This window comes from Camellia sinensis, chromosome 8 (genome assembly GCF_055761805.1).
Source record: "Camellia sinensis isolate YWXY chromosome 8, ASM5576180v1, whole genome shotgun sequence".
NCBI lineage: Eukaryota > Viridiplantae > Streptophyta > Magnoliopsida > Ericales > Theaceae > Camellia > Camellia sinensis.
The window spans coordinates 167,497,485-167,514,258 of NC_138968.1; the positions used below are offsets into that span (position 1 = coordinate 167,497,485).

The 16,774-nt window shown below is 38.2% G+C and overlaps 2 protein-coding genes across 14 annotated transcripts in view; both read right to left on the reverse strand.

Moving 5' to 3' along the window:
- LOC114266945 (F-box protein At5g07610) overlaps positions 1-9,964 on the reverse strand; it is a 54,618-nt gene extending 44,654 nt beyond the window's left edge. The window contains exons 1-4 of one of the 13 annotated variants that reach the window (XR_014338663.1): positions 9,772-9,955; positions 8,376-9,587; positions 7,850-8,075; positions 636-860 (exon numbers count right to left, since the gene is read on the reverse strand). Coding sequence is in view for 11 of the 13 variants with exons in the window: in XM_082884067.1 (XP_082740193.1) it covers positions 7,770-8,042; positions 8,376-9,563 (1,461 nt within the window). In the remaining 2 variants the exon portion in view is untranslated. Of the gene's footprint in view, positions 1-635; positions 861-7,449; positions 7,583-7,624; positions 8,076-8,375; positions 9,588-9,771 lie in introns of those variants that run through there. The other 12 variants (XR_014338664.1, XM_082884069.1, XM_082884070.1 and 9 more) reach the window with 12 other exon arrangements.
- A 3,067-nt stretch (positions 9,965-13,031) lies between these two features.
- Positions 13,032-16,469, reverse strand: LOC145788712 (uncharacterized). The gene is made up of 2 exons (XM_028207907.2): positions 15,433-16,469; positions 13,032-13,804 (listed from the first exon to the last, which is right to left on the reverse strand). The coding sequence occupies exons 1-2, from the start codon at positions 16,354-16,356 to the stop codon at positions 13,787-13,789; spliced, it is 942 nt and encodes a 313-aa protein (XP_028063708.2). The 5' UTR covers positions 16,357-16,469; the 3' UTR covers positions 13,032-13,786.
- Between the last annotated feature and the right edge of the window lie 305 nt (positions 16,470-16,774).

The following is a 16,774-nucleotide window of genomic DNA, read 5'->3' on the forward strand; positions in this document are numbered from 1 at the left end:
AAAAGTTTAAATATAATGTGCGTTTTGTTTAATTCTCCCTCGAGTTGAACATGCTCAAGTTGCAATTATATTTTTTGTGATGACAAAAACTATATTTTATGCATCTTTTTTTAATCCACATGGTAGCTTTTCTCATAATATAATTCTTCCTGTGATCAAGCCCAGCGAGAGTTGCTTCATAGATGAGAAAGTTACTTTCATAGATGAAATCATCCTTCTCAGCCTCTATTCTCCTTGCAAAAACAGCATTCAAAGCATGGCAATGAATTTTCAAAGTTAACAGATAAAGAAGAAGATTGGGAGGAGATTTCGCTGGATACAGGTTACACAGCAGTTTTCACAAAATTCATGAAAAAAAGTGTTAAACAAACTAATAAATCTTTAACCCACCACTTTAATACTATGACACGTGAAGCCAAAACAGTGGGAGAAAAAAAAATGGTAATATGTCTTAATGTTTATAGCATTACTCTACGAAAAAAATAGAAATGAAAGTAGGAACTGAAGGAGTGAAATTCACTGGCCTAAGAGCTATCAAAGAAGAGGACTACTGAATCGCAGGGAAGGCAATTGAATGTTCTACACCTCTAATGAGAGATACGATAATATTCTCCTTAAAAGAAAAAAGCAGGAACTAAAATAAAGGTCACAATATATATTGTTAAATAACACTAAGGACAAAATCGTACATTTGAGCACGCATATAAATATTGGAGCCTGCTAGATAATTTATACAGTCATATCCAAGTAGCACCACCATTAAACTAGTTTTGGCAAATCCAGTATGAACGGGGATCTGATCTGGACCATCAGATGGTAACTCCAACCTCTAAACCCTTGTTCCTTGGCATATCATTCATCTGTAAATAAGAAGAACAATAATTATTATTAAAAAAATAAATAGATAAGAGAGAGAAGGCATTACAAAAAGCTAAACAAGTAGAGTGCAACAACCCATATTCATGTCTTGGTCATGTTCATGTGCATCTACATAACTTTGTCTTGTTAAGTTTGCATTCATGAATCTTGTCTTGTTTTGCCTAAGTGTTGCTTGCATGCTTTGTCCCTTCCCTGCTATGCCAAGCCTAGGTCATGCCAAGCCTAAGTCACGCCAAGCCTAGGTCATGTTAAGCCTAGGTCATGCCAAGCCTAGGTCATGCCAACACCTAGGACCATCTTAGAACCACTTTGGTGACCTCCACCATCACCTAGGCATATTGGCCGAGATGTCATAATCTAGGCCGAGGTGTGCATCACCTAGGCCGAGATGTGCATCATCTAGGCCGAGATGTTATCATCTAGGCGTCCTAAATCCTTGATCCTTACACCTAGTGATCTTGTTCCGGGACTGGAATGATCTAGACCGAGGTGTGGCACAGCTAGGTCAAGTGTTATCCCTCCTAGCCGAGGTCATTGGAACCTTACTTGCCGAAGCCTATGTCCTTAGCCGAGATCATTACTTGCCGGAGTGCCCTTGCCATCTAGCTTGTTGAGTACACTTTGTCATAGTCTTGTCTTTTCACTCAGCCACCTTTTTGAGAAGAACCAACCAACCGTTGCCACGTGTCCCAGCTGAGTGTTAAGTTAGCCGGCAGACCTAGAAATGTATCATTTGCTATATCCTTGTCTTAGAAGAGAGAGAAGCTCTAGGAAGAGGAAGAGAAATTCTAGAGAAAGGTAGATTTCCAAGCTTGATCCCTAGAGATCGAACCGTTAGATCCGTGTTTTAAGGTTAGATTCGTGATCTACTTTTCTTATTCTTTATGTTGATCTAATCGCATTTCATGATCTAGCATGTTTCATGAACCATGCATTGCTTTGAAGTTCGGTTTTAGAAAGAGAAAGTGATATTCATGCGTTCTTGAGGAAAAACCATGTTTTAATCCGAAAGTTTGTATCAATATGCATGTTTTCGTGTTTGTTTTCATATGATCTTCAAGTATGGGTACCAACGTCCATGTTTTCGAACTCATAGCATGAAATCCCAGATCTTGTAATAACAAGTTATGATTTTAGCATTCATGTTCTTCATGTTCTTCATGCTCATGTTCTTCATGTTCTTTAAGAAGGAAACCCAGATTTCCAGGCTTCATTTCCCTAGGTGTGATCACCGACACCACTCTTGCCTAGATCACACACCTTGGCCTACCTTGCATGATCACTTGCACGTTAGTTTATCTTGCATGCACACCTAAGCTAACCACTGCACACCTAGGCTGACCATGGTACACCCTTGCCGGCACCTTGTAACACCTCGGCAGACAGCTGCACACCGAAGCCTAGGTAACCACACCTCGGCCAAGAGGTGTGGGACCTCGGCCAAGACCTCCTGAGTTCACCCAGCTAGGTCGTTTTAGCCTAGATCATCTCTGTGCATCCATTCCAGGACCTGGTTGGTACCCAGCATGTTTTCCCTAGATGTTTCCAGCATGTTTTCCCTAGATCATTTGCATTCATGTGAAGCTTGTTTTTAAGAGTGCATTCAATAGACTTTGCAATGCGTTTGTAGGACTTGGACCTTTGCCTTAATCCCGACGTCCCATGAACTATGTAAGTAGTATTTTTAATAAAGCTATGTTATCATGTTTTGATAAGCTTTGCTTTACTTTGTTTTGAAAAGTATTTGATCAAGCATGAATGATTATCCCTATTTTGTATATCAAGTATTACCTAGTTTTGATGACATTCTTGGAAAGTCCTCCTATGCTAGGGGACTCTAAGCCCATGTAGCATCATGTTTGAGAGATCTCTGTCATCGACGGTCTATGAACGGATGGCCCCACCGACGGTCTATGAACGGGTGGATTTGTCTAATCGATTCTGGGTCGATTATTCCCTTGTTTTGTCTTGTTTGGCCACTGACGGTTTATGAACGGGTGGGTTTGTTTTGTCAGGAATGTTATCACCCCATATATTATGTAGATGTTATTTAGCATCCCAAGCAAGATTTGAAAGACCAAGATTTGATTGATGAACTTGATTCATCCCATGTTTTGAACAAGCTATGATATATGTATTGTTTTGACAAGGACCTTGGAAATCATTCATTTAACCCCTTTATTACTTATATCATTCACTGAGTATCCAAGCTCACCCTCCCTATGTATATATGTAGGTGTTTAGCATGAAGGCGGTGATGCCGAGATGTGTGTTTTGCAAGATGTTTTGGATGCATGTTATGTCGGCAATATTTATGTCGGCAATCTTGAAGATTATGCCTCTCAACCTTGTATTTCATGTATTTTGTTTATGTCGGCTTGAGCAGCCTTTCAATCAAGATGTAATATGTATTTTATTTTGCTTATATTCAAGTTATAAAACTATGTAAGGATGTATGCCATTTCATTTAACTTATGCACAGCTCATATGGACTAATTAGATTTATATATATTGCTTCCGCACATGTTAGCCCCATATGTAATACTCTGATTGTGTGTGAATTTTGAAAGTTGGCCTTTGGTAATCTCGGATTACTGGCCATCACGGCACCATTCTACTAGGGGCGGAATGGAGTCGTGACAGAATGGTATCAGAGCACGCGTTCCTTATAGTACGTTATTCACACACTTTGAGTCCTAAAGAGCATAGGATGTCCCTTAGAATGATGTTAGGATTGCATCATGTTACTTGCTACTTGCCACTTGCCAAGGTGTGCATCATCTCGGAATGATCATTTATTACTTGCATGCATGTTTACTTGCTCATTTTGTTTAAGAGTCACATTTTGCATACCTCTAGCATCATGAGAAGAGGTAGACCTCCAGTCGGCCGAGATCATTCCGAGGACAGAATAGACAGATTAGAAAGATTGGTCGAAGGATTGGTTCGTGAGTTGAGACAACCTAGGCCATAAGACACTGGTACCACTTCCACTCAGGCCGAGCAGACAGATGGCCGACATGCAGTTCCACCTCCACCTCCACCTCCACCTCCTCCAGTACCACAAGTGCAGCCGCAGCCAGCTTTGTATGGAGACGACACCTTGACCTTGATCAAAGAATTCAAGAAGATGAAACCCCCGAAGTTCCATGGAGGTATAGAGCCGATGAAAGCAAAAGCATGAGTTCTTGAGATGGAGAAGTTGTTTGAGGTTTTTCCCAGCACCGACACCCAGAAGGTGTCATTGGCAGCATTCACATTGGAAGACGACGCTCGTAGGTGGTGGATGATGATCCGAGAAGGTAATCCAGACTTGACTTGAGCCAAATTTTTGGAGTTGTTTTATGACAAACACTTTCCCCTCAGTGTCCGAGATCGCAAGACCACAGAATTCTAGATGTTGTCACAGGGTAGCAAAACAGTGGCTGAATATGATCATGCTTTCACCGAGTTGGCAAGGTATGCACCTCACATGGTCAACGATGAATATAGGAAGGCTAGAAAGTTTGAAAGTGGGCTTCGTGGATCAATTCAAGACCGGGTTAATTTGCTTAACATGTCGACGTATGCTGGAGTGTTAGATAAAGCCATCCTTGCAGAAGCCAACTTGAACAGAAGTCAGAGTTTGGGGGAGAATCAGAAAAAGAGGCAGACCTATGACTATCGCCAAGCCCAGCATGATGGCGAGAAGAAGACGAATGTGGACAATTCCAATAACACGAATCAGGAAGGTGGCGCCAGGCCGACATATACAAGTTGCGGGAGGCGACATTTTGGAGTTTGTCATCGGGCATCTGGAGCATGTTTTGAATACGGTGAGATGGGTCATCGTATTAAGGATTGTCCTAAGGTAAAGGCTAGAGATGATAAGAAGAGATGAGAACCCGACGCTCGGAATTGTTTTGAGGACATGGTAAGCTAAGTTTGGAGGACCAAACTTCTTTAAGGGGGGAAGGATGTAACAACCCATATTCATGTCTTGGTCATGTTCATGTGCATCTACATAACTTTGTCTTGTTAAGTTTGCATTCATGAATCTTGTCTTGTTTTGCCTAAGTGTTGCTTGCATACTTTGTTCCTTCCCTGCTATGCCAAGCCTAGGTCATGCCAAGCCTAGGTCATGTCAAGCCTAAGTCATGCCAAGCCTAGGTCATGCCAAGCCTAGGTCATGCCAACACCTAGGACCATCTTAGAACCACTTTGGTGACCTCCACCATCACCTAGGCATATTGGCCAAGATGTCATAATCTAGGCTGAGATGTGCATCATCTAGGCCGAGATGTTATCATCTAGGCGTCCTAGATCCTTGATCCTTGCACCTAGTGATCTTGTTCCGAGACTGGAATGACCTAGACCGAGGTGTGGCACATCTAGGCCGAGGTGTGGCACAGCTAGGTCAAGTGTTATCCCTCCTAGCCGAGGTCATTGGAACCTTACTTGCCGAAGCCTATGTCCTTAGCCGAGATCATTACTTGCCAGAGTGCCCTTGCCATCTAGCTTGTTGAGTACACTTTGTCATAGTCTTGTCTTTTCACTCAGCCACCTTTTTGAGAAGAACCAACCAACCGTTGCCACGTGTCCCAGCTAAGTGTTAAGTCAGCCGGCAAACCTAGAAATGTATCATTTGCTATATCCTTGTTTTAGAAGAGAGAGAAGCTCTAGGAAGAGGAAGAGGAATTCTAGAGAGAGGTAGATTTCCAAGCTTGATCCCTAGAGATCGAACCGTTAGATCCGTGTTTTAAGGTTAGATTCGTGATCTACTCTTCTTATTCTTTATGTTGATCTAATCGCATTGCATGATCTAGCATGTTTCATGAACCATGCATTGCTTTGAAGTTCGGTTTTAGAAAGAGAAAGTGATATTCATATGTTCTTGAGGAAAAACCATGTTTTAATCCGAAAGTTTGTATCAATATGCATGTTTTCGTGTTTGTTTTCATATGATCTTCAAGTATGGGTACCAAGGTCCATGTTTTCGAACTCATAGCATGAAATCCCAGATCTTGTACTAACAAGTTATGATTTTAGCATTCATGTTCTTCATGTTCTTCATGCTCATGTTCTTCATGTTCTTCAAGGAGGAAACCTAGAATTCCAGGCTTCATTTCCCTAGGTGTGATCACCGAGACCACTCTTGCCTAGATCACACACCTTGGCCTACCTTGTATGATCACTTGCACGTTAGTTTATCTTGCATGCACACCTAGGCTAACCACTGCACACCTAGGCTGACCATGGTACACCCTTGCCGGCACCTTGTAACACCTCGGCAGACAGCTGCAAACCGAAGCCTAGGTAACCACACCTCAGCCAAGAGGTGTGAGACCTCGGCCAAGACCTCCTGAGTTCACCCAGCTAGGTCGTTTTAGCCTAGATCATCTCTGTGCATCCATTCCAGGACCTAGTTGATACCCAGCATGTTTTCCCTAGATGTTTCCAGCATGTTTTCCCTAGATGTTTTCCAGCATGTTTTCCCTAGATCATTTGCATTCATGTGAAGCTTGTTTTTAAGAGTGCATTCAATAGACTTTGCCATGTGTTTGTAGGACTTGGACCTTTGCCTTGATCCCGACGTCCCAAGAACTATGTGAGTGGTATTTTTAATAAAGCTATGTTATCATGTTTTGATAAGCTTTGCTTTGCTTTGTTTTGAAAAGTATTTGATCAAGCATGAATGATTATCCCTATTTTGTATATCAAGTATTACCTTGTTTTGATGACATTCTTGGAAAGTCCTCCCATGCTAGGGGACTCTAAGCCCATGTAGCATCATGTTTGAGAGATCTCTGTCATCGACGGCCTATGAACGGATGGCCCCACCGCCGGTCTATGAACGGGTGGATTTGTCTAATCGATTCTGGGTCGATTATTCCCTTGTTTTGTCTTGTTTGGCCACTGACGGTCTATGAACGGGTGGGTTTGTTTTGTCAGGAATGTCATCACCCCATGTATTATGTAGATGTTATTTAACATCCCAAGAAAGATTTGAAAGACCAAGATTTGATTGATGAACTTGATTCATCCCATGTTTTGAACAAGCTATGATATATGTATTGTTTTGACAAGGACCTTGGAAATCATTCATTTAACCCCTTTATTACTTATACCATTCACTGAGTATCCAAGCTCACCCTCCCTATGTATATATGTAGGTGTTTAGCATGAAAGCGGTGATGCCGAGATGTGTGTTTTGCAAGATGTTTTGGATGCATGTTATGTCGGCAATATTTATGTCGGCAATCTTGAAGATTATGTCTCTCGACCTTGTATTTCATGTATTTTGTTTATGTCGGCTTGAGCAGCCTTTCAATCAAGATGTAATATGTATTTTATTTTGCTTATATTCAAGTTATAAAGCTATATAAGGATGTATGCCATTTCATTTGACTTATGCACAGCTCATATGGACTAATTAGATTTATATATATTGCTTCCGCACATGTTAGCCCCATATGTAATACTCTGATTGTGTGTGAATTTTGAAAGTTAGCCTTTGGTAATCTCGGATTACTGGCCATCACGGCACCATTCTACTAGGGACGGAATGGGGTCGTGACATAGAGACTTCCAGTGGTAGAAAACAAAAAGCATAATGCAAAATTCATACAAGTAGATAGCATTTGGAAAATTCAAAAATGTCTTTCCTCTCGCTCTTTGTTTTTGTTTTGTTTTTGGGATCATGAAGTAGGGCCAAATGTTAGATCTACACAATAAATAAAATCATCATCATTGAACAGAGAACAAGTAACCATTGAAATTCTATCTTTTATTTTTCAAATTTTGGGACACCATACCTGTGAGGGAAGTGACAGATAGAACTGAAATAAACATCCAAGTCTAGAAACAAAGTTCTACAAACAGTTAAATCAAACCTAGTAGATCGAAACTATTCACCAATTTGTAGTCCGATGTTTCTTCAAATAAGTCATAAATACACAATAACTTCTGATAATTAGCAATCTATTTTTACCTGCAAAAACAATAAATTCGTCTACTTCTCTCATTGCAGCATTGAAGATGCAACAGATAAATGCTAGAATCATTTTATCATTTGAGGTAGAACAGCGAAGATGAAAGAAATTGACAAGCAAAATCTTAAAGAAAGGCCCATAATGATACTGAAGTAGGTAAATAATCTCGCCCAAACCCCTTTTCTCTCCTCCCTGGCATTCAAAACCAGCTACACCACTTCAGGTCTACAAATACAAAAGAAAGAAGCATTCAAGAAAACTAACCTCCCAAATTCAAGTCATATCAGAACCTTCCAGCCTTTAAAAGTGTTATTAGAAAATACTAATATCCTAATGAATGCACGTTAAACAAAGGGGACATCAAAACAAGAAATACTAAAAAGGTCCTCACAGAGTAAGCAACTCAATGAATTATTAGCAAATATTAAAGATACGCATGGTTGAATATGTACACAAATGTATATATATATATATATATATATGAAGTAAAACTGGTTACAAAATGGATAGGTCCAAAATTTTTACCTGCGTAAAATCATTCAAAACAACCAGGCAGCGTGAGTACGGAAAGAAGAAACATCCATCATCAATCAAATTCCTGTTTTCTTGCAGTATGTAAAATACATTGAACTGATTGGTTTTCAGATTATAGCTGAATATCAATCTGGGAATAGCAATGAAGATAACTTCTGAAGTTGGATGTAAAGCACAAGGCACGAGCAGCGGAGAAAGGCGATAGCGGTCTAAAATTTTGCCGTGATGAAACCAAACCAAGTCATCAATGCAGATGCTATGCTTCAAAATCCAATGATGGTCATGGTCAAGTGACCAAACAAGGATTGCATTTTCAACATGATTAGAGTAATAGAAGCAATCTTTGGACATCCCAATGAATCCAACACCAAGAGCCTTGCCCTTGTTCGGGAGCTTCACAGCTCGGGGATTCAAATTATCGGCATTGAGATCAAAACACAAGAGGTATCTACTGTAAGATAACATGTACAACACCCCATCCAAATAAACAGACTTGTAAAGCCACTTGAAACCATAGAGCTCAGGTTCAGGCTGGAGTGGAACCGGATGGTTGACCCACTTGCCAGTAACGGAGGAGAAAACATCCAGCTCTGGCGGATGAGTTACAGAGGCAGTGCTGGCAGAGCTAGCTAACCGAACTATTTTATAATTATTATTATTAGTATTATTCGGCGGGGACTCAACAGGATTAAAAGCAAGTACAGCATATTTGGGATCTAGATGATTAGGGTTCACAGGAATAGCCACACATTGTTTTGTGGCAGGGTTACACACATAATACTGTGAAGGAACAGAGGGAGGAACAGAGGAGCGGTGAAGAATTAAGAGCAAACCGTTGCAGCAGTCGAGAACGTCCCTGGCAGTAGGTTGAAAGGGTAATAACTTCGAATACGACTCCACAAATCGTCCTCTGTCCAGCAGGGTTCTCCGACAATCTGATGGAACATATTCCATAAGGAAATCGGAGAATGGAAGAAGGGGAATCAACCTGAAGAGAAATCCGGAGAGAGGTGCGGATGAAGAGATTCTGGGAACGCAAACATCAGAAATCAATAAGTACCAAGCTTTCGACACGGACTTGAATTGAATCAGAGGCTTTTCTGGCAATCTACATAGTATCTCCACCGTCAACTCATCGGGCAACTTAGACGACCAATCACAGCAACAGTTGAACGCCATAGATTCAAACCCAACCACCTATTCCTTTGGGAAAGAAAATTGAAAATTGAAAGCCAGATCAGAGAACTAAACACAATTCCACAAACTCTATAAACAAAGCGAAGAACAAACGTGATAAAGTTATTGTGTTGAAGAGAAACATGAAGTGAACACTGTGTTCTTCATAGATCTATAGACGGCAAGAGAGAGAGAGAGATTGCAGACGAACCAGTGGCAGATTGCGTAACTCAGCAACAGTCTTGTTCGATTCGACTCTGTTCGCCTGAGAACAAGGGTTGTAGAATCGATACAGATATTCAATTTTCTGGGTATGATATTAGTCCTATATATCTATGCTCCAATAGCTCGATTTAGATCTCAATGATTTAATTGACCTTTCGTGGAGTTACTATATTAGCCCTAAATATCTATCCTCCAATAACTCTATTTAGATCTCATGGTTTCAGTTTTTTAAAAATTAAAAGTTTTTTATTTTTTGTATTTTTTTATTTTTAATAAATATTTTTAAAGTTTTAAGAAATGTTTTTTTTCATTTTTTTAAATGAATCCTATTTTGACCTAAATAATAAAATAGTTGTGAAAAATATTTAAAAAATTAATAAATATACCAAAATATGAAAAATATATTGAATTTTTAGTTTTTTTATTTTTTGTATTTTTGGTATTTAATAAACTTTTTAAAGATTTTTTTCACAAATATTATACTTTTTAAATGTATTTATGTTAGATGTGTTTAAAAATTAAAAAAAAATTCTTAAAATATTAAAAAAATTGTTAAAAATAAAAAATATGAAAAATAAAAAAATAGAATTTTCTTAAAAGTGTTTTCTAGAAACTAAAACTAAACAAATTGATTACAATGGGAGTGTTTGCTGTAGATTATAGGGGTGATTATATCGTATTTTAATTTGGGAATTTGTGTTAAACTGTTTGGTGCAGCTTCTACTTTTAGGTAGAAATAACTTAAATTAGCTGAGAAAAGCTGATTATTTGAAAGTTAGGGATAGAGTGCTTTTGATTTCTTCTTTTTGATTATCATATTTTAACTTGTAATAAGTTGTATCAAACAACACCAATACAAAGCAGTTGTTACTGCGTGTTGTGCAATGGGCTGGGCTGGTTTGAGCTTATTGTAGGGCTTGGATCGAACAGGACAGAGTTCTATATCTAGAGGCCGTGTAAACTATAGGAATTTTTTATTTTTATTTTTAGAAGATTCATTCTTCTATTACATTACATGTGGGTTTTTTTTTTCTCTTTGGCCAAGTTTGATTTATGGAGTTGGGTAGGAATTTAGAACGAAAAAGAAATATATATATATATATATATAATATTTTATTCATATTTTATTCATCTTTTTTCTTTTCTTTTTTAAATCTCTACACAAATCTATAAACTAAGCATAACTTTTTATTTGTTTGAAGATCTTTCTCTAAGTATATATTTATAATTGTTTTGTAATATATAAAAATAATTATGATTGAAATACATAGAAAAACATGTTAAGATTGTGGTGAAGTTTTCTCAAACCTATTATTTGAACACACTTGCCACTCGTTGCCTTTTTAGAATTATCAACATTATCATTTTATCAATAATTTTCTTTTTTTCTTTATTGTTTTATTTATTTATTTATTGTTGTTCAAAAAACAAAAACAAACTTAACAATTTTAAAAAGTTTAAATATACTGTACATTTTGTTTAATTCTCTCTCGAGTTGAGCATGCTCAAATTGCATTTATATTTTTTGTGATGAAAAAAAACTATATTTTATGCACCTTTTTTTAATCCACTTGGTAGCTTTTCTCATAATATAATTCTTCCTGTGATCAAGTCTAGCCAGAGTTGCTTCATAGATGAGAAAGTTACTTTTTTATGATCGGCAAAGAAAAATTTCATTAAAAATATGAAATTTAAAGGTACAAGGAAATAAAACGCATTGAGAGAGATTCGAAGAGTAAAGACTCACTCTCCTACTACTGCTACTCGGATTCTTACAACCAACCTCTTAGCCTCACGATTTTATACTTTAAAAAACAATTAAAAAAACAAACCAAACTATTAAGCCCCACACCTAAAACACTGATACACTGATAAACCCCACGTCTGACTCAAACACTGTTACACTCTTGAGCCCCATGCCTATCCCAAACACCCTGCCACATTGACGAACACTCAACCTCCATCATCGCCGGACACTGAGGCTCCATTGTTGTTGAGAACCACCACAATCGCCGGACACTCAACCTCCATGAACACCCTGCTGCTAGTGCCTCTTCTATTGCTGCTGCAACCTCCTCATTTGGTTCTTCAGCAGGTCACCACGCTTGTAACCTGCAAAACCCAGTTTTCCATCTTAAACTTCTCCCACGGTTTTCCTCGCCCAAATAACTCCTTCGATTGATCCTCACCAACAACGCTGAGCAGTCCCCTTTTTGATCGGAATTCACCCCTCAAACTCCCACTCGCACAGGAGCGCCCGAATGAAGCTCCTAAACAACTCTGGATCCTCCACCCCTCAAACTCCCGCTCGCAAAAAAGTGCCCGAATGAAGTTCCTGAACGAACCCACCCACGTTCAACACACCCATCCTAAACCGAAACCCATGGCTGAAGCTGAACACCATGGCCGAAGCACTTCCACCGAACTTTTCCATTCGAGAAAAAAAAACCCACCAAAACCACCCATCAAAGCTTCCATGAGCGCCAAAACCCACAGAGTGTAGACCCAACAGGCTTTCAAACCACCAGATATGATAGATCTAAAGCCACCCAAGGAATACCTGGCCAAAAACCCCAAAGAACGCCTTTGAAAACGAGCATCCTACACAAAAATGATAGAACCAAAACAACATCCTAAGCAAATCTACAGATTAGATCTGAAAAGGAGATAGTGGAAAACTAATAGGGGCTCAAGTTTATTAGGAGAAAAACCATGTACACAAGAAGAAAAGATAGGCCAGCCAACTGCCATGGCCAAAAGCGGCGGCCGACTGGCCAGCGGTGTGGCCCTAGATGGAGGTTTTTTAGAAAGACAATTTTTAGAGGCTTGTTTTGTTTTGAGTTGTTGAGAAAGTTACTTCATAGATGAATTCATCCTTCACAGCCTCTATTCTCCTTGCAAAAACAACGCTCAAAGCATGGCAATGAATTATCAAAGTTAACAGATAAAGAAGAAGATTGGGAGGAGATTTGACTGAATACAGGTTACACTGCAGTTTTCACAAAATTCATGAAAAAAAGTGCTATACAAACCAATAAATCTTTAACCTACCACTTTAATAGTATGACATGTGATGCCATAACAGTGAGTGAAAAAAATTGTAAGATGTCTTAATTTTTATAGCATACTCTACGAAAAAAATAGAAATGAAAGTAGGAACTGAAGGAGTGAAATTCACTGGCCTAAGAGCTATCAAAGAAGAGGACTACTGAATCGCAAGGGAGGCAATTGAATGTTCTACACCTCTAATGAGAGATATGATAATATTCTCCTTAAAAGAAAAAAGCCAGAATTAAAATAAAGGTCACAATATATATTGTTAAATAACACCAAGAACAAAATCGTACATTTGAGCGCGCATATAAATATTGGAGCCTGCCAGATAATTTATGCAGTTATATCCAAGTAGAACCACCATGAAACTAGTTTGGCAAATCCAGTATGAATGGGGATCTGATCTGGACCATCAGATGGTAACCCCAACCTCTAAACCCTTGTTCCTTGGGATATCATTCATCCGTAAATAAGAAGAAGAATAATTGCTATAAAAAAAATAAATAGATAAGAGAGAGAAGGCATTATGAAAAGCTAAACAAGTAGAGATTTCCAGTGGTAGAAAACAAAAAAGTATAATGCAGAATCCATGCAAGTAGATAGCATTTGGAAAATTCTAAAATGTCTTTCCTCTCGCTCTTTGTTTTTGTTTTGTTTTGGGATCATGAAGTAGGATCAAATGTTAGATCTATACAATAAATAAAATCATCATAATTGAACAAAGAACAAGTAACCATTGAAATTCTATCTTTTATTTTTCAAATTTTGGGACACCATAACTGTGAGGGTAGTTACAGAGAGAACTGAAATAATAAACATCCAAGTCTAGAAACGAGGTTCTACAAACTGTTAAACCAAAACTAGTAGATGGAAAGTAGCCACTATTCACCAATTTGTAGTTTGATGTTTCTTCAAAGAAGTCATAAATACACAAGAACTTCTGATAATTAGCAATCTATTTTTACCTGCAAAAAAAGTAAAAATAAAATTCAGGGCACCTTCAAGTGTACTTCTCTCATTGTAGCATTGAAGATGCAACAAATAAATGCTAGAATCATTTTATCATTTAAGCCAGAAATAACAACAATCAAAGCATGAATGAAGATTATAAACTTCCATAACAATCACCTATATGATACGCAATTTCAAGGGAGTAGTTCTGGCCAAATAAGTCATGACCTACAGTTGCCAAGACAGGTGAACATTCAACATTATGGTCGAAAGGTTTAGGTGGACTTGGACTTGGTGGAGTACAAGAACCTCACAGGGAACTTCCCTTGTGAAAAAGTGTTGCCCTGTGAAACTTTGGCACACCAAAGTCTCTGGCACACTCAGTGTGACTCTAGGTCTTGTAGCTTGGAGGCTAGAGATAGATTGGTTACCGCAAATATCAGACAATCACACAACGTCAAGGTTTATTAACAATTGAGGAATTTGTATTGATTTACAATATCCCGCTTGACAACTGCAGAGCACAACCACTGATATACACCTCAACAAAGCTACTTTCTCACAAATGCTTTTCCAACAGTTCATAGTTTCAACATATATCTTGGAAGTAACTAAATTCCTATGACATTATCACTTACCTCGCTAAAATGCCTCATAAAACATTACTTACTGCATTTTCTCAATTCTTCACGGATGCAATTGTAATGTGCCACACAAGTAAATCAAATTTACACCTCACCTACAATAAATTCGGAAATGTTATAGCAGATGCATTAGCTCTCTCACACCGAACATGGTCCTAAGACCCACTTCTATTCCTTCTTTTATTTTTTTAAATAATAAAGGCCTTTCTCCTCTTCACTTTTGACGGGAGGTATACCTCTTCTTGCAACATTCTAGATCACTCAGTGCAAATTACCTCAACTATTCATTTATGATTTTTCCTCCATAATGATGATTCTTCTACTGCTCCTCTCCATCAAGCAAAACATTCTCTATATCTATCAAATGAAGGAAATGTATATTTACATTTTCAAGTAAACCACATATATCAGCAGCAATGAAGGATTGGTAAGGCAATTTACCAAAGTTGATGTTTTGTTGTATTTTATTCCTTAGGTCACCCTTTTCCAACAAGAATACACTCCACTGGAAACAAAAATTGAAATATGATGGCCAAGACATCATCCAAAACCAAGCAAGAACAGGGAAGATCAAAGAAATAGACAAGTAAAATCTTAAACAAAGGCCCACAATGATACTGAAATAGGTAAAAAATCTCCCCCAAACCCCTTTTGTCTCCACCCTGGCATTCAAAACCAGTTACACTACTTCAGGTCTACAAATACAAAAGAAAGAAGCATTCAAGAAAACTAACCTCCCAAATTCAAGTCATATCGGAACCTTCCGGCTTTTAAAAGTGATATTAGAAAATGCTAATATCCTAATGAATGCACGTTAAACAAAGGGGACATCAAATCAAGAAATACTAAAAAGGTCCTGAGCTGTACAAAGTAAGCAACTCAATGAATTATTGGCAAATGTTAAAGATACGCATGGTTGAATATGTACACAAATATATATATATACATATATATATGAAGTAAACTGGTTACAAAATGGATAGGTCCACAATTTTTACCTGCGTAAAATCATTCAAAACAACTAGGCAGCGTGAGTAAGGAAAGAAGAAACATCTATCATCAATCAAATTCCTGTATTCTTGCAGTATGTAAAATACATTGAACTGATTGGTTTTCAGATTATAGCTAAATATCATTCTGGGAATAGCAATGAAGATAACTTCTGAAGTTGGATGTAAAGCACAAGGCACGAGCAGCGGAGAAAGGCGATAGTCATCACGGCAGATGCTATGCTTCAAAATCCACTTATGGTCATGGTCAAGTGACCAAACAAGGACTGCATTTTCAACATGATTAGAGTAATAGAAGCAATCTTTGGACATCCCAATGAACCCAACACCAAGAGCCTTGCCCTTGTTTGGGAGCTTCACAGCTCGGGGATTCAAATTATCGACATTAAGATCAAAACACAAGAGGTACATAGTGTAAGATAACATGTACAACACCCCATCCAAATAAACAGACTTGCAAAGCCACTTGAAACCATAAAGCTCGGGTTCAGGCTGGAGTGGAACAGGATGGTTGACCCACTTGCCGGTAACTGAGGAGAAAACATCCAGCTCTGGCGGATAAGTTATAGAGGCAGTGCTGGCAGAGCTAGCAAACCGAACTATTTTATAATTATTATTAGTATTATTCGGTGGCGACTCAACAGGATTAAAAGCAAGTACAGCATATATGGGATCTAGATGATTAGGGTTCACGAGAATAGCCACACATCGTTTTGTGGCGGGGTTACACACATAATACTGTGAAGGAACAGAGGAGGGAGGAACAGAGGAGCGGTGAAGAATTAAGAGCAAACCGTTGCAGCAGTCGAGAACGTCCCTGCCAGCCAGTAGGTTGAAAGGGTAATAGCTTCGAATACGACTCCACAAATCGTCCTCTGTCCCGCAGGGTTCTCTGACAATCTGATGGGACATATTCCATACAGAAATCGGAGAATGAAGGAATGGGAATCAACCTGAAGAGAAATCCGGAGAGAGGTGCGGATAAAGAGAACTTGGGAATGCAAACATTAGAAATCAATAAGTACCAAGCTTTTGACACGGACTTGAATTGAATCAGCCTGGGCCGGCCCGTGGCCCGGTCCATTAGTGGTACTTTAGGCGGCCCGTCCCATTCTGTCCCAACAAATTTCAAAAAATAAAAATAAAAAATAATTTACAATAGTTAAATAATAAAAATAAAAAGATTGATCTTATAAAAATAAAAAAATTGATCTTATAAAAATAAAAAAATAAAATAATTAAATAAATAAAAAAATTGATCTTGTAAAAAAAAAAACTGATCTTATAAAAATAAAAAGATTGATCTTATAAAAATAAAATAATTAAATAA